Here is a 23,155-nt window from a genome sequence, read left to right on the forward strand (position 1 = left end):
TCGGCTGCCCGGTGAAGGGGGGTACCGGCACCACCGGGTTGCAGAAGCCAAAACTGAGGCACGAGGAGATTGCAGACTTGCTCCTGGTTGCAGACGTTGTGCACCTCGGAGTTTGGTCTAAATTCAGACTGGAGGGCTGGCAAACCTGAGGTTAAGGACTGGCCCGTAAGTGGGAGATGGAAGGAGTTACAACTGCGGCAATTACTGCATTCAGTAGGCATTACTGTGAATTAAACCAGTCACAGCTGCCGTAGTCTGTGCTCACCTCGGAGAATTCTCGCTCGAGCAGTTCAAAACCACGTTCCCCAAATTCTGAACCTCTGTCCCAAGCAGGGAGACGGGAATTTTTCCTCTCGGGCTCTCCACGCTCCGTCACAGCGCAGGAAACCCTGACCGTGGGAGTCCTCCGCAGAGCCGACGGCTTCTCGCCTTGGCCAGAGACCGCTCGGTCGCACGGGCAGCTCTCCAAGCAAAGTTTTTAAGGAAGAGAAGTTAAGAATTAAAATACTTGAAAACTTTACAAGAAGGAGGTGCGTGTAGGGGGGGAATTATCTGCCGGGTAAACGGTCTCTGGAGTCCAATGTTGGCAAGGAAACCTGTCCCCAAGTTTGAAACGCTGCGTTGGATTTTATGCTTAACTAATAGATGGAGGAGGGAAAGGAAATATATCTACAGAGATGTTCCCGATGAAAATGATTGTGCTTGTCTATAAAACATAAGGCAGTCAAGCCAGCTCGTGATGAATATTCAGCTGGGGGGGATTTGGTGCTCCCGGGGTTGCATCCACCCCAGGATCTGCATTCCACCGAGAGTCTTTGAGAATTTATTGCTCATTTTAATCACTGCTAGAGAATGAATTGGCAGAACTATTACTGGATGGGCACATCCCATAGATTTTATTTACATATCCTTGTGACAGAATAACAAGGAGTTTTCATATGTATTTTTAATTTATTTTGATTTCCTTTATTCTTTTTTTTTTAAAAAAAAAACCCACCGAATTCTGCGTGTGCTTTCCCTGTGCTCAAGCACACTTGCCTGGTGTTCGGGACTCTGGAGTTCACGTCGCTAAACCATCCGGTGAGATTTGATCCAGCTGCCCTGTATCGTGGGCGGAAGGGAAGGGAGCAGCCCTTGAAACCAGTGTCGGTAACTGGGAGGGAAGCCGCCCCAACCGATCTCAGCTCTCCCAAGTCTTTCTTCGCCGCTCAACTCCTCTTTCCCCATGGCCGCTGGGCCCAGTCGGGTCCATCTAATGGGCTCTCCTGTCTCCATCCGTGGCTGCTGAGGGATTTTTCAGGATGTTGCCTTTTCGTGGGGCGAGCGGCGGTGCAGGGATCTGCTGGTGCCCGCTTCACCGGGCCGAGCGCCTCTGATGGACCTTCCAAAGGAAGCAAACCTCACGCGCAGGCTGCCCTCTCCGTCCCGAGCAGCCTCCGGTTGCTGCTCGAAGCATATTTTATGAGAAAAGAGTCTCTTTTGGTTGTTTGCGGTTCGTTACGGCGCGCACAGCCCTACGGGGTAAAGGCAGGGGTAGGGCAGCCTCGCAGCGAAAGCTCGTTTGATGTTTTCCGTAAACCACAAGAATTACCGCGAGACAGTGTTCACCCTTCCCACAGCCAAACCGTTCTCCAGATCCCCACCTATCACCCTGCATTCCTTTAATCTTTTAAATTCCTTTTCCTGCGAGGCGAAAGCCACTGTCCCCTCCACGTCTGCAGAGGTTTTACCCAGAGGTTTGGTTCTGCTTTTCAACCTCTCCCCTCCTCGGATTTTCCCGTAAACGCAGACGTGCCTGGGGGGATGCCGTGCTGGGTAAGGAGCAACGACAGCCGCTGAAGACGGTGGCCGTGCCCGTCTCGGCAGCCAGCCGTTATCGTCTCAAGGCGAGGTCTGCCAGAGCACAGATAGAGCGAATCTTTTATTAAAAACGAAGCTCTCTCACGCTTTTGGCATGGTGTCACCAGACCCTCTGAGCCCAGGCGAGCGCAGGACTCCGGTTGCCTTCCCGGCGAGCGCGGATCGCCGACCCTTGCCGTTCTTCCGGCAACACCGCAGTAACCCGCTTCGGTGCCGAGATCAGTTCTCAGAGGGCGAGGACACCGTTTCACCCCGCTGCCGCCATCTCACACCGCAAACTGGGAAAGGGCCTGCCTTCCTCCGCCTGCTGCTTTCCTCACCACCGATGCTGAGGACTGAAGTTCAACGCAAACCGGGTCGAAACGTCCGGCAGAAACGTGCGGCAGGAGCCAGACCCGCTGCTCCAGCCGCCCCGGTATCGAGATAGCAGGGAGGAGGTGGGAGAAGCTGGATGCAGGAGGATGGAGGGGAGAACGGAAGAGAAAGGAGCGGAAGCTTGTGTCTCGTGGAAAATCCAAGATTAGCGGGGGTTTTTATTGCGGGTCGTATCCCAGGCTGATCTAAAATATGTTTTTCTCGGTGGAAAGGCGTCCCCTCCTGCTCTCCGTGAAGCCACGCGAACCGTTGGGTATCCTGACAACAGAGATACCTTCTCCGCACCTTAAGAAGGGCAGAAGAGGAGGGAGGCAGGAAAGATTTGTCAAGATATATAGAAAGACACAGATATATGGCAAGAGCAGCGCTTTGAGCCTCGTGGCGTACACGGAGCCTGGGGGACATCGCCGCAGACACACCGGTGTCTGTCCCACGGCGCTGTTCCGCTGGGATCCGCAGGGAAGTTATTGCTCCATATGAGGCATCAGGGCTGATGGCATCTCTCCGTTACACGCGAGACTGATAGCACCGGCCAAAATTGGATTGTTTGCTATTTATTTTTTTTTTAACTTCTGTCAGAGTCACTACCAGCCCGGGAAACACCGGCAGTCTGGCTGGGGGGTTTTATCCGCTGCAGCTTCTGCGACCGCTTTCTGGTTCTGTTCAAGGTGCCTCCCCTTCAGGACGGTGGTTTTTAAATGAGGGGAACCAGTTATGTGCGTTAAATTACTCACTCTGCGAACCCCGTGGGCTCTTTACCTTCGGCCCTTCGCTCAGCGCGGCTGTGTGGGATGGTTCTTTCCAGAGCTGTGGTTTCACTGGTGAGATGCCGCTGAGCAGTGATGGGGAAAGGTGCTCAGCAGAACGTTTCGCAGCGTTTCCTAAAGACGAGCAGGGGCTGGATTTATCCTCTTTCCTCTAGAAGTTCACTGCACCATAAGACCTGCTCCTTCTCTGGGATTCTGCTTGAATCCCGTCCCCGAGCATCTCGGAGATGCGCTTGTGTCGGATGTGTCTGTAAACTGCCCTGAGCGCTACCTCAGCCTTCAGCTCCAGAACGTGATCTGGGTGGAAGCAACGCGTAAGTCCCTGGCTCTCCAGCGCCCTGCTGCCCTGTGAGCTGGAGCTGGAAGAAAGCAAAGATCTCGAGTAAAGAGGTTTTTTCCAGCGCTGTCCTGCGTGCCGCTGTGGGTTTGCCTGCAAAGCGACGGTGTCTGACTTCCCCAGCGTACGCAGCGGACACGGCGATGCTCTTCCATCGCTGCGGGATGTTGGTGGAGTCTTGAGATGTGCGAAGGGCGGAAAAACAGATATAGGTAGAATAGTCAAGGCTTTGTTTCTCGACATAAACAAGCTCCTAACGGGTTGAGAGCTCCTGAGGAAATCTGAGCGGTGTTCCCCTTACGGCAGCAGTGCAGTGTCTGGTTTTCCCATCGGCTGCCCGCTGCTCACTGCAGCCCCAAGCCCTGGCAGACCCAGAAATTCCCTCTTGCCGTGGCTCGGGCTGGTGCTTCCAGACTCCTGCCCTGGCTGCTTCCCACGGTCTGTGTGTCTGTCTGTCTGTCTGTTCAGACACCCAGGCAGGGCTTTGCAGTCCTGGGGGGGACAAAAACTCTCTGTACCTACCCGATGCTCACATTGTTGCTCCAAAAAGCCTCTGATCCCAACGTTTTCTTCCCTCCCACAGTTTCAGGAGGAGCAGCGCAGGAAGGAGGTGGAGGAACGCCGGAGGTTCCCGCTGGAGCAACGGCTAAAAGAGCACATCATCGGTCAGGAGAGCGCGATAGCGACGGTGGGAGCAGGTAGGACCCCTCGCCGTCCGCCCCGCTCTCCCACATCTGTTCCGCAGGGAAGGTGAGAGATTCCCTCAAGCCCTGATCTGAGGTTCCGAGCAGGTCCCCGGGGTTGGGGGGGGACTGCCGGTCAGGTATTTCGTGGCTGCGAGGCAGAACACTTGCTCTTCGTCCCACGAGGGGCTGCTTGAGGTGCAGCAGCAGCAGAGAGGACCGTCGGAAGCTTTCTACTCCCTTCCCAGGCACTGGAGCGAGGTGCCCACAAGCCCTTTCTGTCAGGATGATTCCTCCCTAGAGAAACCTGGTTTTGGCGTAGCCAGAGCCGGTCACGGAGATGCCCGCCGCTCGCCTCTGAGCACGCAGGCAGTTCTCAGCTAAACGCACTGGCTGAACGCAACGGCACTTGAACATCGACCTGTCTTTTTACAAGAGCGTTTGTCTTAAGAATATTACTCATTAATAATTCATTTTATGTACATAAGCCCCTCACACATGGGCTGCTTCGGGGAATTTTTCTGTATCCCTTTAGAGATTTGGGGCTTCATTGCACGTGAGATACGAGCAGATACTCCAGCTGCGCTTTCCTGGCCGTGCCTGCTACGTCAGATCAAAGCCAGTGTCCTGTCACTGGTACCAGAGCACAGGGAGCTTTAGCAAGATAAACACCGAGGGGTATTTATCCCAATATCCCAACATCCACTGATGTGCAAGCCAGGAGTACCCTGAACCAGAAGTTACATCTCTGTGTGCAGCAGCCCCTTGTTCTTCCATGAATTTGTCCAAGTTCCCCTTGGATCTCCAGTAAACGTCCGTCCTCTGCAGCCTCTTTGGCAGGAGTTCCATAGCTAGTGAAGAGATAACACCTTTTACTCGTTTTAAACCTGCCTCCTGATCGTTTCGCCTGGTGCCCTCTAGTTCTTGTGTCCAACGAAGCATTTGCTGCTGAGGAAGTGGCTGCTCAGCCAAAGCAGCTGCAGGTGATGGCACAAAGCTCTTCTTGCCTCGTAGCAGACTGATTTCGGTTGGAGTTCGGAGGCTTTTGGTCACGACCCTGAGCTCTCAGCGTGCGTTTGGTGGTGCTCAGCCCCAAGACACCCGAGCTTTGGGGAGGGTGGGATGGGTGATAGCTAGCGGAAAGGTTATTTACCTCCTGAGCTCCTTCCATCCCCACCTTTCTGAAGGTGTTGCCGATAAAAACGGTTTCTGTTGTTTTCTGTCCAGAAAGCAGCGTTAGCTGCCTGTGCTAGAGAGCCGATAAAACACGTGGTGGCTTGTATCTGCGAGTCCACTGCAAATAGCGTGAGCCTGGAGTAGTTCGTTAGCTAGCGTTTCCTTTTCTGCATCTGCCGAAGCCCCTGGGCCCTCATGCCCAAAATTTCCAAAATAGGGTGCCGGCACCTTTTTCTGGAGGTGTTTTTCCCATTTTGACTGTTTAAAAAAATAATAATAAGTTCAATAAATGCAGGGAATAAATGAGGAGTCTGGCCTCTTGTGGCTGCGATGGAACCGTACAAGCGTGCGGCGAGGTCTGGAGGAGAAGGTGATGGTTTTTGTCAGACCGGAGGATGGAGCTGGGGGAAAAAAACAGACCAGCTTTTAGGCACACGGACAGAAACCACGAGTTTTGGGTGAGCACAGACAGCTGCTCCGAGCGTAACTTCGTTACGTTAATCAGTTAGGCACGTTGAGACGAAAGGGTGTCGGGCATCTGTGGAGCAGAGGGGGATGATTTCTGTCGGTAAATGCTGTTATCTCTCGCTGCAAACCCGCCATTGCACGCGACGGAGCGCACGGCCCCGACCGGAGCTCCAGCGCGGAAAAGAACAGAGGGGTCCCGGCTGTCGGTGCGAGGCGCTTTTCCTTGGGGTGACCTCTCAGAACTCGGGAGCGGTTTAGTTCATGCTGGATGCTAAAAGACCGTAAGGAAATCAAGGCTCCAGCAAGCTGGGCTGGGCTGGGTTTGCCAATCCGCAGCCTGAAAGCCTCTGGATCCTGTTAATAATTCCTTGAACCGTCCGCGCATCCCAGTTTAGCGCCTGAAAATGGGACGGCGAGGTAAGAGCGGGCTGAGGTCAGGGCAGAACTGCGAGCGACGTGCTGTCGTAAACACAAACCCCGCCGCGGTGTAGTTAACAAAGAGCAGTCCTGCGTGATCTGGGAGCCCCGGAAAGAGCCGGCTCCCCCCCCGGCCCCCGCCACCAACAGACCCCCTCTGCGCTGGGGAGAGCGGCCGTGCCCGGGGGCGGCAGGACGGGCTAATTGGGAAGCTGTGATTAATGGGTAGTGCCTGGTTCTGACACAGGTGGTGTTTCTGCACATTAAAGCGCCTGCCTTTATGGAGGTTTCTCTTATTGAATTAGAGGGAATGTGCTTGATACCCCCGCAGCCTCGGGATATCGGCCCAAAAGGTAGCAGGAGAGCCTCCGTCCCCTCCTCCCCCTCTTCCCTTCTGCCCCGTTTTTGTGGTTTTCTTTCAGGAAGGGTGAATTTAGAGACATGACTCTTTCTTTCAAGCGCTTCCTATCTATTTTTTGTTATTTATTTTATTCCCGGCTAGTTTTGCTGCCGCTTTGAGGGCTCCACGTGCCTCCTGTTTCGCACTCGCCGATGCGGTTTCTTGGCTAGGAGACTTGCCACGCGCCACGTCTCGAGATTTACCAAGCCTAGCTGATATATTTGATTTATAACTGCTGCCTTAATTGAATAATCGGATTTAATCCGTCACTCCGTGCGTGATCCAAACAGTCTCCAGAGGGGCTCAGCCCGGAATACAAAGGGAACGTGCGCTCTGGGCTTTGCCGCGCCGGGCCGGGGTGGTGGGGATGTGTGGGGGCTGCGACTGCCGGGACGCTTGCCCGGAGCTTGCCGCAGTCGCAGCACCGAACAGCTTGACATCGCTGCCGCAGAGGGGAGAAACCCTTCTCTGTCGTTTCCACGGGATGTAGCCGAGCCCTGCCGCTCTCTTTTCTGCTACACGGAGCAGGAAGGAGGAGCGAGACGGTGGACGGTGATAAACCGATGGTAACGGGGCGGCTCCGAGGGTGCGGGGTTCCTCCCGGTGCGCTGGCTGAGGACGGCGATGGTGGGGGGCAGCTCGGCCGCGGCTCAGTGCTGCTCTTCCCTCCGCGAGTGTAGATGCTCGTTTTCATTTTAACAAAATCCAAATTAAATATTCCGTCTCGTAACAGGTCAGGAAGGAGCAGGCGGGTCATTCCTGCCATCCCAGGAACTAACGGCAGCCTGGACGCTCCAGCCGGTTCATGCAAATGAACAGCTAAAAGGTTTCTGATTGTGTTTCCAGGGCACTTTCTGAAGTGATTGTGCTCTGAATCTGGTTACGTCCCGTTTGCCTTTGCACTTGAACGTGCAGAGGCAGCAGGGCGAAGCAGTGCGTGCGTCCGAGGGGTCGACATCTCCGTCTGAGGTTATAAACCAAGGGAGGGCGTTTAATGAAAGTACGGGCGGGTTTTTGTTGGTTTGTGGTCTCGTATCCTAAATATTATGCCAGAGGAGGAATGCTGCTTCTAGATGGATCCGTAGCGTGTGGCAGGCAGTGGTCACCCAGGGGCGGGGGGTCCAAAACCACCGCTTCCCAGTGCAGATTTTCTGAACCTTCTGGGTTGAAGTGGTCCGTTACGACTCTTCCTGAAGTTAAATAAGGAGGGAGGAAGGAAAAGTGTCAGGTATTTTTTTTAGTGTAGAGATTTTGAATAAAGGGCAGTGCAGAAAATCTGCTTTTTAATTATAAAATTGCAGATTTCGAACAGGCTGAGCAGTTACGATGTTGAAGTCAGTTGGTGGTTCAAAGCTGAAGGAAAACGGGCGAGCAGGAATATCATCCTGCCCTGGCCCGAAGGAAACTGAGTTTATTTGGGACAAAATAGGATCCTTTATGAGTTCTGTATTTCAGAGTGCGTTACCTGCAAGTTAGGTCAGACTTTGCAAGGACACAGCTTTGGTCTAGTTTGAGGTTCGTCTTCTTCCACCTCCCAGAGCCACCCACGAGCGGTTCTTGGGGACGCGGCGGACCCTGGACCGTGGATGCAGAGCCTGGACGGAGGAGAGCGACCCCGGGGTGGGTATGGACCTGGAGGCATCACCCCGCGGTACCCTGAGCCCGGGCGGTCTGAGAAGCACCGCTGAATGAATTGATTTGATAAATGGACATTTATTACACTCACAAATTGGCTGAAACCAATTTCGGTCACATCAACCCCTGATAACTGCTAGGGTATTGATTTGTGTAAAGTAATACAGTGAATTTATCAGTTCAATAGCAAGCTGAAGGGCCTCTCAGAGACACCGCGCTACAGTTACGCCGTTACAGATGTACAAAATAAAGTGAGAGCACTGCAGCGGTGCTGGAAATGGCTCCGAAGAAGAAGGCCCAGGCGTCATCAGCAGCCTCCTCGCTCGGACGTTGGGTCTGAACGTCTTAATGAGATTTCAGTGAAGCGGTGCGACCTGCCTCCTTTTATTTATTTATTTCTGCCAGCCCCGGGGTTACAGGAGGAAGGGGACAGCTCTCCAAGAGGCACAGCACCGATTTCACGCGTGGCCGTCAACGGGGAGCCGTCCGTGCGGCCAGCGGCCGTGGCCACGAGACCTGGGGGTGCGGTGGCCCCCCTCGATGAACAACCGGAACCTTTCGGTTTTCCCAGACCTCAGGAGCACGGAGGCGAGGCCGTGTGCTGGAATCTCTCATCCTTTTAAGGCCGCTTGTAGGAAAGGTTTGGCACCTCATCCCTCTGTTGATCTAACTAACGACGATCAACACCGTCCAGCCGGGATCTCAGGCTGAATCGCAGGCGCTGACTTACGGCAGTGTTTTATGGGGTGCTTTATATCCCCGGAGCTGCTGTGAGCGCAATGAGCGTTTACCCATAAAGTCTGGCATCCTGCTGTAGGGAAAAAAGACCACACTTAACCTTCCCTGCCTTCGGACCATTGAACGTGCTGACCCCTGCAAGTGGTCACTCCGTGCCCTGAGGCAGAAGTTTATTACCTTTATTATCTTAGCCCAGATAGCTGCAGAAATTGTCAGTGGTCGTGTTATTCCCCATCAATTTTTTTTTTTTTTTTTTTTTAAAATATCCACCCCGGGTATTTGACCTGCGATAAAGGGCAGGGAAGGAGCACGTGCAACGCCAGGCAGGGCACGCGGTGGGATGCGCTCGGGGACGTGCAGGAGCTGGGGCGGCTGCAGCACATCTGGGCTCACGCAGACCTTCCTCTGCACCCCCGTGCCAACGGCACGGCCGTTTCCTCCTCTTCCTCCTCCTGCCGTGGCTGGTTTTGGGGGGTGACGTGGCCCGTGGGGGGCTGGAGGACAGGACTGGATGCCCGCTGGGCTTTGCCCGTGATTTCCCAGAGAACAGAGCTGCATCGCCGGCCGCAGCCAGAGCCGGTCCGTGGGGCCGAGCAGAGACACCGGGCAGGGTGAGACAGAGCCGGACGCAGACCAGTCCCGCAGCCTGGCTCTGCGCCCGAGCTAATTAAGCCTTGACAGGAGTCAGGACTTATTAGCGTGGCTGAGGCACTGGGCAATGCATCTCGATTGCGACCAGGCATGAGACGGCAAGTCCTCCTGGGGCTGGGGCTCAAGTTCCCACTAACGGCACAATCCCTGCGCTCGGTCCCGTTCCGCTGGGTGGGTGCGCCCTGTTTAAGGTTAAATTGTGCTTTTTGGGCTGTTTGGGCTGACCCCCTGCAGCGACGCAAACCTTCACCTTCTGGCCGAGCTGCCACCACCGTTTGGGAAGACTCCCCTGTCTTTTCCTGCAGAATCCACAGGGATTAGGGGTTCAGTCACAGAACCCCAGATGGGTTTGGGTGGGCAGGGACCTCCCAGCCCACCCAGTGCCACCCCTGCCATGGGCAGGGACACCCTCCACTAGCCCAGCTTGCCCAAAGCCCCATCCAACCTGGCCTTCAACACTGCCAGGGAGCCAGGGGCAGCCACAGCTTCTCGGGGCAACTCCTCTCTGTAAGTCCCTGCAATAGTTAATTGCCCTTGTTATTAAAAAACATTCTGCTTTATTTCTAGTTTGAATTCATCCAGCTCCAGCCCCTGGAGCGTGTTAATTTTGTCTGCTAGATGAGCGAGTTGTGCGCTTTCTTGTGGAGGTACTTAATGACTGTGGTCAAGTCAATCCTCAAACCTCTCGTTAACCTCAGTAGATTGATTTTTTTTTTCTTGCAGTTTTCAGACCCACTTGATTCTTTGCACTTTCCTAATCCTCACCAGATCTATCGGCTTCCACCCTACCCACGTCTCCTCGAATACAGACGTGGGCTCGGAGGAGCTCAGCTGCACGCACGTCTTCTCAGCAACAGGAGCAGCTCCAAGAGCTTCCATGAATTCACGTGAGACCGTACGAGCCAGCTGCTGAGATATTTCACTTGAGCTGCTGCTATTTAATGTCTTCCCACCGTGTCTCCTGCTGGCAGAGGCAGCATTTCACTGTCAGTCTGTAGGCTACGATATTCAGCTTCTTTTTACATCCAAAATGGGAAGATTTATGAAATATTTTTACCTGCAAATCTTTTTACATGCAGAATGGGAAGATTTATTAAATATTACTCTCCCATTTCCTGCAGGAAGACCTCTTTGCGTGCCACGGCTAGGATGCCTTTCCTTAGGAATCTTCTATTTTCCCACGCTCCGTCAAGCGGAGGCTGTTGTGGACTGACTTTCTCTGTGGGGTTAAATCTCAGATTTCCCCAATTTTAGAGGTTACTGTCATGCTCTCCTGCCAGCTCTGGGGAGAAAGCAAATCCGCAGCTCCCCACGGTGCCGGCCGGTGCCCCGCTCTGGGGAGACACGAGCAGCTGCAGCCCGGGGCTGAGGGACGAGGGCTGGGGCTCAGTCCCCGGCTGCGTTTTGGGGGTGGCAGACAGAGAGAAAGGAGATGCGGTTTTATTCCTCTGCGCGCAGCGGCGTTTCAAGAGCTTTATTTTAAAACCGCGGTCGAGCTGCGGATCTCTGAGTGATTTCCCTCCGTTCTTCATTCTACCTCTGGTGCTGCTGTTTTCCTCTGCTGCCTTAAAAATATCATTCTTGGGCATCTTGCCCGTTTTATGCCCTATTTCTATCAAACATAACGTCCCGTATCTTTGGTCTCGCTGACACCCGGCACAGCTCTGTGCGCCGTTCGAAAAGCCCGCTCGCAGGTACCTTGTCGGTCGGAGCCTCCCCATCCTTTATAACACCCTGCAGTTTTGGTTTGTGTCACTTCTTACAAAATATCGCAAAGCGCTTTACAGCGTGCACCAATCCGTGCGGCAAGAGCAGCTCTTTTTAAGAGCTGTAATACAGACCGCGTTTAAATAATGCAGATAAAATCAGGACGACTGAGATGTGGGGCCCTCTCGCTCTGAACCAGGAGCTGGGAATTCAGTGTCCTGCAGTGCCTCTGTGGTTAGGTGCAAGGCGCGAACAGAGATGCGGCGAGCTCTGTGCTCTGCTCCGGGGCTTTGCACCACCTCGTTTTGCTAAAACCGGCTGCCAAGCCGTGTCCAAGCCGTGGTCCGGAGCGTTTCATGTCCCTTCCTGGCTCCAGCTCGGTCCGACTCCATCCCCGGTGCTTGGTGGGCAGCAGCGCAGGGTGGTTCACCCCGACGGCTGCGGAGCAGAGCAAGCTCGGATGATTTTGGTTTCCTGGGGCTCGGGGCAGAGCCAGCAGTGCGGGCACGAGGCTAACCACACTGCCGGCCCCCCGGTCCCAGCGGGGAAGAGCCGTGCCCTCGGGCAGCGCCTGCTCCCCCGCCAGTGCTGGCGCCTGCGTAGGACCAGCTGGGAGACGAATCCCAGTGACGCTTTCCTTGCGTGTCCCCGGGTCCCGTTGGCACCCGTCCTTACCAACACCCTGAAATCAGAGCTTGGATCGTCCCTTACAAGGTCTGGGTGAGATCTGAAGTCCCTGCAGATCAAAACTCAGAACAGGACCCACAAAATACCCCCCGGGAGTCCCGGAGCTGAAGATCGCTGGGGGCGAGCAGAGTACGGGAGGGATGTCCCACCGATGGGACTTGTCCCTGAGCATCCTCCTGTGACCGCTGCTCCGGGGAGCATCGCCGATGGAGGAAACACCTGGTGCATCTCCTGGTGCCAGACACTCACCAGATATCAAATCCAGTCCAACCAAGGGGGTGTCCAATACTAAAATGAGAAGGATTTTTTACGTAGCCGACAGGCCAAGCAGCAACGGGCTTTGGTCTGAACCAGGGCAGTGAGTTTCGTGCCCCACGGGCCAGATCCAGCCCGCAGATGCCTGCGTTTGATCCTCCTGGCCCCCGAAGCCATTCCCTATCCTCCAGCTAAGCCTGCTGCGGTGATGTTACTGCTTTGGGGAACACGCTCGCAGAGTCTGAGGCTGTTCAGAGGGGCTGAATCGCACCTTGGGTGGCTGTGGACACGTGGGGGGAGTCAGGGGCATCACCAGCTCTGCGAGGCAGATCCGAGTTGGTCATGTAGAGGGGCGTGCTGTTAGGACTGAGAGTTTGGGAGGTAATCGGCTGGTTCGGTTTCCAAACCCTCCTTGCCTTTTGTAAGATTTTCCATTGGTGTCTTAACCAGGATGCCCTTGGGCATCGCTGTCCAGACGGGCATGGAGATAACCGCCTCTCCTCTCCCCGTCCTTCGGGACTTGCACCAGTTCAGAGCTCTTGTGACCTTCAGTCGCCTCCCTCTTTCCATTTGCACATGAGAAATAGCGCGTAAACCTCTTCAAACCTGCTTTTTTTTCAGAAAGGTTGCACTTGTGATGTGTGGCACTCCATCCCTCCCTCCATCCCTCCCTCCATCCCTCCCTCCATCCGTCCCTCCATCCATCCGTCCCTCCATCCCTCCCTCCATCCCTCCATCCATCTGTCCCTCCATCCATCTGTCCCTCCATCCCTCCCTCCATCCCTCCATTCCTCCCTCCATCCATCCCTCCATCCCTCCATCCTTCCCTCCATCCATTACTCCCTCCATCCATCCCTCCCTCCCTCCATCCATCCCTCCATCCCTCCCTCCATCCATTCCTCCATCCCTCCCTCCATCCCTCCCTCCATCCCTCCATCCGTCCCTGTCCTCCCCCCCTCCCCGCCGTCTCCCTGGCAACACTGAGTGCACATCCTGGAAAACTTTATCCGAAATCTGCTCTGGGCAGCTTTCCAAATCCATGCTAACCTGATTAGGTGTCTCTGGGGCCTTGGCTGGCTAATCAAATTAGAGAGCACTAATGGTAGTGAGGACTTTGAGTGGGTAGAGAGCAGTAAAACATAGTGTATACTTAGTGATAATTATACTTGCTTTTGTGTCATTGATTTATATGCCTTTCCCCCCCCCTTCCTTTTGTTTTCGTTGTCTTTAAACGCAGCTATTCGGAGGAAGGAAAATGGCTGGTACGACGAGGAGCACCCGCTGGTCTTTCTGTTCTTGGGATCATCTGGAATAGGTAACGTTTGGGTTGGAGAGTCCTCACGCTGAATTATCCCGGGGGACCGGCCGCCCTGCGAGTCCCAGGAAGGGGCAGTTTTCCCAAGAAAAGTGGTATTTTAACAGCCCCGTGCTTCCCGGTAGGAATGCCTCCGTGGGCGGGGTAACAGCAGAAATTTGCTGCTTGCAAACCGAATCTCTTGCTCCCGTGGGCAAGGATTGCTTTGTCATGACGGGATTTTATTGACACCGATAATATTTGTCCTCAAGCACAATAAAATGCGACATGACAGCTGATCAGTTCATGAAATGGACAAAATGACTTTTACTCAGGGAAAAAAAACCTTACAAAAAAACCACAAAAAAACCCAGCTTTAAAGTAACGGAACCGTGACATTTGAAACGACCTCGGTGCTTCTCCTGCATCCGCCGACTCCCGCGGTCCTTGGGAAGCTGCCGGTGCTGGAGGGGTTAAGGCAGCGGCAGGCCGAGCGTTACCTCGAAACAAGTTGCTATAAAGCTGTGTAAAACCAGTAAGAAATGTTTTTGAGACGTCACTGCGCTGCTCATAGCAGGTCTGAAGGCTCAGTGACAGAAATTGTCAGATCTCCAACTCCCTTGTCTTTCCGTGGGGTTTTCTTCCTTCTTTTACAGCCGTAAAAGTGAGTATTGAAATAAGAAAGCGAAGCAGCTGAGAGTTGTGTTGTGTCGAATGGATATTTTATAGAGGCCTTGATGTAACAGCAGTCTGCAAGCCCAAATATCTGCTAACTAAAATATCTACCGTGGCTTCGCATTTCCGTAGATTCCCGCAGCAGCAAAGCACTTGGAAGATCCGTTCGTATATACGTACGTACATACAGCGTGCGTAGGCGCGTACAGCAGGTGTGAGTACACATCCAGACCGATATGCTTACGCACGGGGATCTACGATACAGCGACACACGAAGTCAACAAAGCCTGAACTGAACCAAGATGCTGAATTCTGGCAGAGATGTTACCCGCCGGAGCAGGCTTCCGAGCGCAGTGACGAATTCCCTGGTTTTGCAGCCCTTTTGCGGTGATGTCATGAAGTGACGCCGCGGGTCTGACCCAGCCTCCCCCCACCAGAACCCAGCCGTGTCAGCGCGGCGCTGGGGCGGATGTGTAGCGCTCCAGCAAGACTGCGCTATTATTTTTACTAGTCTGGTATTTAAGATGCAATCTTTTTATTTAGCAGTAGTTGTTTACGACGCGTCTGTGTGCCAGCTGCGTGCCCTCACGTGTCACAGAACCCCAGACGGGTTTGGGTGGGCAGGGACCTCCCAGCCCACCCAGTGCCACCCCTGCCATGGGCAGGGACACCCTCCACTAGCCCAGCTTGCCCAAAGCCCCATCCAACCTGGCCTTCAACACTGCCAGGGAGCCAGGGGCAGCCACAGCTTCTCGGGGCAAGTCTTTATTTTTATCAGAGTGTTTATTTTTCAGCGTGCAGTTAAACCTAAACGGGGTAGATGTGCCGTGCAGACAGCACACGGGCTTCAGACCGCGGGCGAGGGACTCGTGTCATCCCCAGAGCATCCTCGGGGGCTGCGAAAGGCTGCGCCTCGCCTTCGCTGATAATCCCAGGAGCCGAAATCAGCCCAAATTTTCCACCCGACAAACTGATAAACCCAGCGATTACGTGCCGGGGGTGGTAAGGGGTTTGCGGGCAGAGCTGGGGTATTTCCCGCACAGGACAGAGCCTGCCTGTTTGATAAGGTTTTTCCCTGACTGGAGAGGTTGGGAGGACAGGATCTGGCCCTTCCTGAGCCGGTGCGTGTGTTCATCCCTGCGCGTTTCTGCCGTTACTGATTTCTTTTATGACAGTCGCCTTATGTAAATCAAAGAAAGAAAGAATATCCCCTTTCCCTGAAATTCCGGAGAGTAAAAGACATTGCACATGAAACTGAGAATATTGAGAGTAAATGTAGCAAAACCATGATCTAACCACACCTTTTGTGGAAAAAAAAGTAGAGATCTCTCTATAAACTATTAAAAGTGATTGCCGATGCGGTGATACCGCTCTCCTAATGAACCCGGAACCGCTGCCTGGCTGCGTCCAGCCCCAGGCCCTCAGTTATCCCCGGAATCCCGCAGAGATACCCTCTTCCCAGGAATGCATTTGCAGAAAAAAAAAATACGTGTATTGGTTCCGGGGGGGCGCTGGACAAACCTGATTTGACACAAATCTTATCTTCCCTTTGGCACAGGTAAAACCGAGCTGGCCAAGCAGACCGCCAAGTACATCCATAAGGACGTGAAAAAGGTAACGGCTCTTCCCTTCGTTTTTTGCCCTCTGGGTGCTTTTAGTACCAGGGTGGGTTTGGTTTCTTGGCGGCAGCGCTGTCGTCTGGCTTTGCCGAATTCATCCGTGGGAGAGGAAGGTAAGGTCTGGCTGTGCGCACCAGGAAAGGGCGTCTGCTGCCTTACGGTGGATCCGACCCCTCTCTCTGTACCGGCGCATTTGAATTGCAAAAATCTAAATGGATTTAACAACATCTTGTGTTCCCCGTTTGAGGTGGCTGTCGTTTTGACATCCTGCGTTGCGAACATATTTTTTTTTTCCCTCTGTTACTAATAATGCTGTAAATTGTTAGAAGGATAAAATACTGAAAGTCCATTTGACATATCCCTGGCTGCCCCACTTGTCGCGTCGTACCGGTGGAGGTGGCGGCATTGATTTCCCGCTCGGGTTCTTAGCAGGAAACATTTGGGATCCAAACAACAGAAGCCGTTTGCGTGGTTTAGTTCATTATTTAGTTTTTAGTGAAGATGGGTTAGAATTATTTCTAGGTGGCGGTGGCTTCACAGGGCATAGTTCAGGGATGCCTAAGGTTTAAACCACCAAGCCGGGCTCCTCGATTGACGTCGAAGCCTCCGCCTGCCTTCGGGACGTGCCCATGCGCGGAGCTTGGAGCCGGGGAGGAGGAGGAAACCCACGTGGAGCTGCCCCCCACGCCGAGGCTAGATTAATTCCTCTCCCCCCACATCCTCCAGCAGAGAACGGACACAAGGCAAAATGACACATGTAGAAAGAAGATCAAAAGTTAAAGGATGCTATAAAAATGGTTGCTCTGGTTTCTTTTCCTCATCCTTCTATAATTGCCTTCCCGGAGCAATAAATCCCGGCTCCCGGGTCTCAAGCACCTTCATCCCCAACTCCCGCACCTGGAACTGGTCAATGCCTGGCCAAACAGCAGATGGGAAAACCGGTCAACGCTGCATGTTGTGTTAGCTCAACAGCACGCCCAAATCGGAGTTTTATTGCTAATGAGTCAGCTTGGCCATCAGTGCTATAACGAGCGGTGCAGGGGGGTGATAAACCCCATGAGTGGTTATGGGGGAGCAGCAATTCGCAGGAAAAAAACCCCAAAACAAGCCCGTAACTGTCCCATTTTCATTTCACGGGGGGAGGGGGAAACCGGACAGATCCTCCTGCTTTCCTCCGTGCCTTGGGAGTTCACGGCAGCACCGTCCTGGTTTGGTGCCCTCGGCATCGCCCAGGACCAGAAGAGCCACGGGCTCCCTGCGCGCTGCTCGACATCCCATCCATGGGCGCTGAAGCTGAACAGTCAAGGTCAGGTTAAAGATGTCCCTGCCCGTGGCCTCGAAAGGTCCCTTCCAACCCAAACCCTTCCCTGATTCCATGATCCCTGCGTGTGTCCGTGCGTGTGCTGCACACACGTGTCCGGCTGAGATGAGTACACAGACATACGTCTCCTTTGCGCAATGCCCATTCTTCTCCCCAGTGCCTGCGCATCCTCCCACCTCCGTCGGCCCTTCCCAGTAAGTAACCGTTCCGCACGGGGCTCTGCCTCTCGCTGGAGGACCGTACCCATGTGGGCACGTTCGCAATCGGCCCCTCAGGACCTCCGTGTCCTGCCTGGGAAGAGCCGTGCGCAGCGGAGCAGGGGCTGGATGCCGGCGGAAAGCTGTCGTGTCCGGCTGACCGTGCTGGGCTGATGCTGGGGAGGTTCAAGCTTGTCTTCAGCTCAGGGAGTTGGACTAGGTGGTCCTCGTAGGGCCCTTCGACTGACTGTCCTATTCCTATTCCTGTTCCTATTCCTGTTCCTATTCCTATTCCTATTCCTATTCTATTCTATTCTACTCTATTCTATTCTATTCTATCCCATCCCATCCCATCCCCATCCCCATCCCCATCCCATCCTCTTCTCGTACCTCCAGGAGCCAGGTTATAGCTGCAAGCCCAGGAAATTCAGTGTCTGCAGTGAATCATCAGTTTTTCAAATGCAAAAAGGGAGCTTGGGTCCTAGCTGTAAATTCTCTAACAAGATCATCTCTTTGAGATGATCACCCGTGAACCTAGTTTACCTCGGCTTTATGATTTTGATTTTGATTTTATTTTTGCAGAGAGGCGTTGTGTCCTTCTTGTGATTTATTTCTCAAAAGCCGAACAGCAATAATATCCATTTTATTTAGCAAACTGCAAGTTGCTGTTTCAGTCCCATCTGTATCGCTCCGGCTCTAGCGACGAGCAGAGCATCTGAAGCGAATCTCGGCCGGGGGCTGTGAGCCGGCAGCGGGAACTGCTCTTGGCTCTCTTTAAGAAACTGCAATCATCTTCCTCTTCCTCAGAATAACCCCCGGTGTTTTCTGGTGGATCTGGCCACCCCAGTGCCGGCGGTCCTTGGGAACCGCAAAACCACGTGTTCAGGCAGCCAGCCACCCGCCTGGTTCTGGGCGAGCCTTCTAAATGTCACGAAACGTGGAGCACATCAATCAAACGCCACGTTAAGTATTGCTTTCTCTTGCAGGGTTTCATCAGGCTGGACATGTCAGAGTTCCAGGAGAGGCACGAGGTCAGTAAATGAGCCCTCTCTGCTGCCGAGGGGTGCAGCTTCCACTCTAATGGGTAATTTGAGGAAATCCTGTCGATGCCCTCGTTTTCCCCTGCGTTCGGTCCTTGTCCTGAGCATCTCCTCACTGCCGCTGAGCGGGACAAGCACCTCCTGGCTGGCTGCTGTCTCGCCCTGGCAGCGTCACCCGGGACCTTCCCGAATTAATTCCACGCTCTCCCGAAAACGGGCAGTTTTGTGTGTCAGATGGGGTGTGCAACAGAGCAACAGCCATTGCGTTAAATTGCAATATGGGAAATACCAGCCAAAAAAAAAGCAAGTTTAACTCAAAAAAAAAAAAAAATTAGGAACAGAGACCAAGGAGCAGGAAAAGATTTAATAATTTGTGTCCGGTTCTGCGGCTTCTGTACGCGGTGTCAACCCTTGGGGGAAGAGCGACCGAGAAGCTGGGGGGACCCTAAATCGCTTCGGAGGGCTCCGTCTCCCCAAAAAGCAGCAAGGCCCTAGCTGAGAAGCTAGGTGAATAATATTTTCCTTTTGATGGCTGTGTAGGGGCCTTGTATTTTTTATTGGTGCCACCGGTGAGGTGCACCCAAATCCAGAAAGCAGGGGATGAGAACTCTCCCATGAGAGAACATCAGAGCCGCTGCGTTGTTTTCTGGAGGCAGGGAAGAAGGAGGAGGAGGAGGAGGAAGGTCCTACACTGCAGGAGTGACAAATAGGTAGAAATAAAGCCGTGGTGACGATTCGGTACAAAGAAAGAGGAGTTAGGAGTAGCAGTGTAAGATATAAAATACTGCGCCCTGACAAAGACGAGAGGCAGAGCAAAGGGAGGGAATAAAGCAGAGAATTGCGGCCAGAGCAATATACATTTTTCAAGCAAACAAGGATCAGGAGGTCAGCCCAGGAGACCGCGGCCTTTGAAGGAGCCCGGGAGCCTCACGTAGCCCCAGGCGCTGCGAAACGAATGCAACGAATTAGCTGCCGCCGGCGAATTTCTGCTCATTTCTGCCGTCCTGTTCCCGAGTCAGCGGGACCCCCCCGGCGCCGCCGCAGCCCGTGTCCGTGGGAGCGGGCAGGGAGGGCAGCGATGCTCGGGGCAGGGGGGTCGTATCGTTGGGCAAAAAGGAGCCGCTTGAGTGGGAGAATCAAAGAGTCGGGGAAGGGTTTGGGTTGGGAAGGACCTTAAAGACCATCCGGTTCCTACCCCCTGCCGTGGGCAAAGCTCTTAACACCGTCAGCCCTTGTCCTATCACTACATGCCTTTCGAAATAATCTTCTACATTTTTTAACCGAATTTAAAAAAATCACGATGTCAAGTAGTGAAGTCGGTTATTGACACAGGAAAAATATTTCCCCTGTGGGCTCTTCCCAAGCTTTGATTCCCCACCAGAGCCACCCGCCGCTCATAATCCTTTGAATCCTTGCTCTGCAAAAGGCTAAAGGAGATGAGCATAGGTCTTGGACAGCAGGGATGGGTCTCTGGGACGCTGTTCAGACACGGCAGGTTGTCCCTGTTCGCCCGCCGGTGGCTGCAGACCCTGCTGGTTGCAGCCCTGGGCGAGGTGATTGCCAAATTTTGCCAAATTGTTGCTGATTAAGCTGATTTTGGGATACCCAGGGTGTGATAGACGCCACAAAGAATATAAACCTTGATTTGTCTGCAGCAAAGAGCGGTGGCTGCCTGCTGAGCTACTGAGAGGGCTTCGTTCCTGGCGTCCGTGGAGCAGCTTTCACCCGTCCTCTTGCTTCTTCCCAGGTCGCCAAGTTTATCGGCTCTCCGCCCGGCTACGTGGGCCACGAAGAGGGTGGGCAGCTCACCAAAAAGCTGAGGCAGTGTCCAAATGCCGTGGTGCTCTTCGACGAGGTTGACAAAGCCCACCCAGACGTCCTCACCATCATGCTGCAGCTGTTCGACGAGGTAAATCCGTCTTTCGGGGACAGAGTTTTGCACAGGGGCTGTTCAGAAGGTGACGGTGAGCGCAGCAAGGGACAACGGCCGCAGGAGATGTCCTGGAGCAGAGCTGAAACGCTCCAGCTTGGTAGTCCCTTCCAAAAAACGTGAGCCAGCCAAGTCAGCCTCTTCTCCATTCCAACACCAGGAAACGGGATGATGCTGAGGTCTCCTGCCACAATAAATGGCATTTTTAGGCAAAAAGCCAGTGATGGGAGGGTTGGAAACATGAGGAAGAAGCCTGGGAATTGGATTGTCCCGTGTCACCGGGAAGGTGTGATGGTGAAGAGTGTGACACGAGGACGCTGCTAAGGAAAAGCCACCCCCGTGGCGGTCGGACTTGGGCTCCCAGTCCGCGGCAGAAAGCAGGAGCGAGGAGAGGAGGCGGGAGGGTGATGGCTCCCTCCACGCGGGTGCCCTGCGCCCACCTCCCATGTACGCACGCCTCCACGGCACGGAGGAAATCGTCTCCGAGGTCCCGGGCGCGGGTCAGGGTGTCGTCACAACGTCAGAAAAGCAGGGTGGTCTGGGGACTTCGTAGTCCATCGAAGCCATGTCTTGTTAAACACTGGTTTTTAGTTCAGGTTGGTTAATTTATGACTTTTTAGGTGGCATGTGATTTGTCTCACACCTTCCCTGCCCCAAACGTAGAATCCCAGTCTGGTTTGGGTTGGAAGGCACCTTACAGACCATCCAGTTGCCACCCCTGCCATGGGCAGAACTCCTCAGGGAATAGCTGCCTTGGGGGAAGGTCCGTGCCCGGTAGCTCTCCAGGAAAACTCCCGGGTGTCTCCAGGAGTGTGTTGGCCTCCTCTGGAGACAGCTCGGGTCCCGGATAGAAGCCCTGGACCCCTCCAAGGTAGCCACCCAAGGCGTTTTGTCGACATTCGAGGCAGGTCCGTGCCCGTTAGCTGCCCAATACTCCTCCCAGGCATCTCCGTGCACGACACCCCCCCGTCCCGCCGGCAGCGGGAAGGAGAGCAGGTACCGGTGTCTGAGGAGGGGTCCACGAGGGCTTTGGAGTCCTTCGCGGGTCTCTGGGGGACCTCGGCATGCGACCCGGCTCCCCTGCACGAGCTGGTGGGAAGCAGGGACCAACGCGCATCTTCTGCCGAGCCCTCAGCCTGCCGCCCGCGAGCTTTCCGCTTTATTTTTAAGGTCCCGGATTGTCCTCAGAGGCAACCAAACTCCAGAGCAACATGCTGGAAGGTTTTGGGGTTTTTTTGTTTTAAGGATTAATAACACAATTTTTTCTTGCATAGATCATCGCAGCAGCAGCTAAATGTGAAATCAATTCCTGTACCACGCACTTGACAGGGCAATAACCCAAATGTTAATCTCAAGCACCCAACAAGGATTTGTGTCATTGTGCTGGATATCTGCTGCTGGAGACATATCGAGGAAAGAAACTGCCTGGGGAGCCGCTTAGTTTTTCCTTATTTTTCTCTCTTTTTTTATTTTATTAATCAAGAGAACTAGTACTTTTGAAGGGTTCCTGCCTTGGTGTGGCAGGAGGAGGGTGGATGCTGCAGCAGTCGGCTGCAGCGGCGGTCGTCCCCACCACGGAGCGCGGTGCTGGGCTGCCCTGGTTAGGTTTGCCGGGCGATCCCGCGGGCGTGAGGGATGCTCTCCGTTGCGTAGTTCGCTCCGTTATAGCCATAACCCGGTTATTTCTGCGAGGTTATTTCGGCTTTGCTTATTTTCGGTTGGGCTGCTTGCAGTCCGTGCTCACCCGTGGTGCCTGCAGACCAGCACAAGCCCCTTCGGAGCCCTCCCGGGCGGGCGCAGTGCCACCGGCAGCTTTGGACCACTCGTCCGGAAGGCTTTGGTCAACGTCTGGGTGTTGTTGCTGGAGCCGTTCGAGGCACCGACGCCTGCGGCTGCCCGCTCTGCCCCCAAAAAGAGCCTGCACGGGGGAACGTCTCACGTCTCAGGCACCCCGGCACCGAGCCCAGCCTAAACCACGGCCACAGCAGGGCTGAGCCACGCGCCTGGGCTGCCTCCACGAACCTACCTGAGGGCTGGAGGGGGGGGGGACGGAGGCACGAGGTGACGACACCTTCACCTGCACTCGTGGGGTTCGCCAGAGCTCGCGTCCCAGCCCCAAAACCACGGCGGGGAGGTAGGCAGAGGATCCAAGGGGCTGCCCCAGCCCACCTCCCCGCCGACGTGTCCTGCACGGGGCAGGCTGGGACCACGTGCGGGACAAGCTGGTGCCGTTCCTCGGAGAGGTGGGAGCTCCGCAGCCCCCCAGCTCAGCCCTGCCTCCTTCCTGCCCGCAGCCTTGGGCGGCCCTTCCGAAAGAAATCCGCTCGGGGGTGGGGGGAAATGGGACCCGCGTCCTTTTGCCTCGTGGTTTGGCAGCGTCCCGTGGCGCCGGCTCACACTGCCTGTGTTGGCGCGGTGTTGTTGCAGGGCAGACTGACGGATGGGAAGGGGAAAACCATTGACTGCAAGGATGCCATCTTCATCATGACCTCCAACGTGGCAAGCGATGAGATCGCCCAGCACGCCCTGCAGCTCCGACAAGAGGCCACAGAGATGAGCAAGAAAAGGATCGCAGAAAACTTAGGTACTGCTCTTTTTATGCTGTACTCCAAATCCCTAACGAATCCACCCCCTTCCTAACACCCGTTTGACAGCGGCTCAGCCGTCCCTCGCCACGGGGGAGCACCCGGACCCTTGGGTTGCCTCCCCGCTGCTCGCCCCTGCAGCTGGACACGGACACGGACACTGCAGCTTTCGGGCAAGCCTGGGGACGCTCCTCTGCAGCGCCCTGATCTCCTGTGTGCGTGTGCCTGGGAAGTCGGGCTGTTCCCGTCCGGGATGACCTGTGGCTGAGAAGTCGCAGCCTCCCCCGTTCTCCCTCCTGTGATCCCTCTGCGTCGGGCTCTCCCCGTTGTTCGGGATC

General features: G+C 54.6%; 1 protein-coding gene across 4 annotated transcripts in view; it reads left to right on the forward strand.

Annotated features, from left to right (window-relative positions):
* Positions 1-23,155, forward strand: part of CLPB (ClpB family mitochondrial disaggregase) — an 86,639-nt gene that overhangs the window by 58,295 nt on the left and 5,189 nt on the right. For all 4 annotated transcript variants that reach the window (XM_054807597.1, XM_054807606.1, XM_054807578.1 and 1 more), the window contains exons 7-12: positions 3,923-4,037; positions 13,394-13,471; positions 15,684-15,739; positions 18,249-18,293; positions 20,050-20,211; positions 22,660-22,816. In XM_054807597.1, coding sequence (XP_054663572.1) covers positions 3,923-4,037; positions 13,394-13,471; positions 15,684-15,739; positions 18,249-18,293; positions 20,050-20,211; positions 22,660-22,816 — 613 coding nt within the window. The remainder of the gene's footprint in view (positions 1-3,922; positions 4,038-13,393; positions 13,472-15,683; positions 15,740-18,248; positions 18,294-20,049; positions 20,212-22,659; positions 22,817-23,155) is intronic.

The sequence above is a fragment of the Grus americana genome, chromosome 1 (genome assembly GCF_028858705.1).
Source record: "Grus americana isolate bGruAme1 chromosome 1, bGruAme1.mat, whole genome shotgun sequence".
NCBI classification, from domain to species: domain Eukaryota; kingdom Metazoa; phylum Chordata; class Aves; order Gruiformes; family Gruidae; genus Grus; species Grus americana.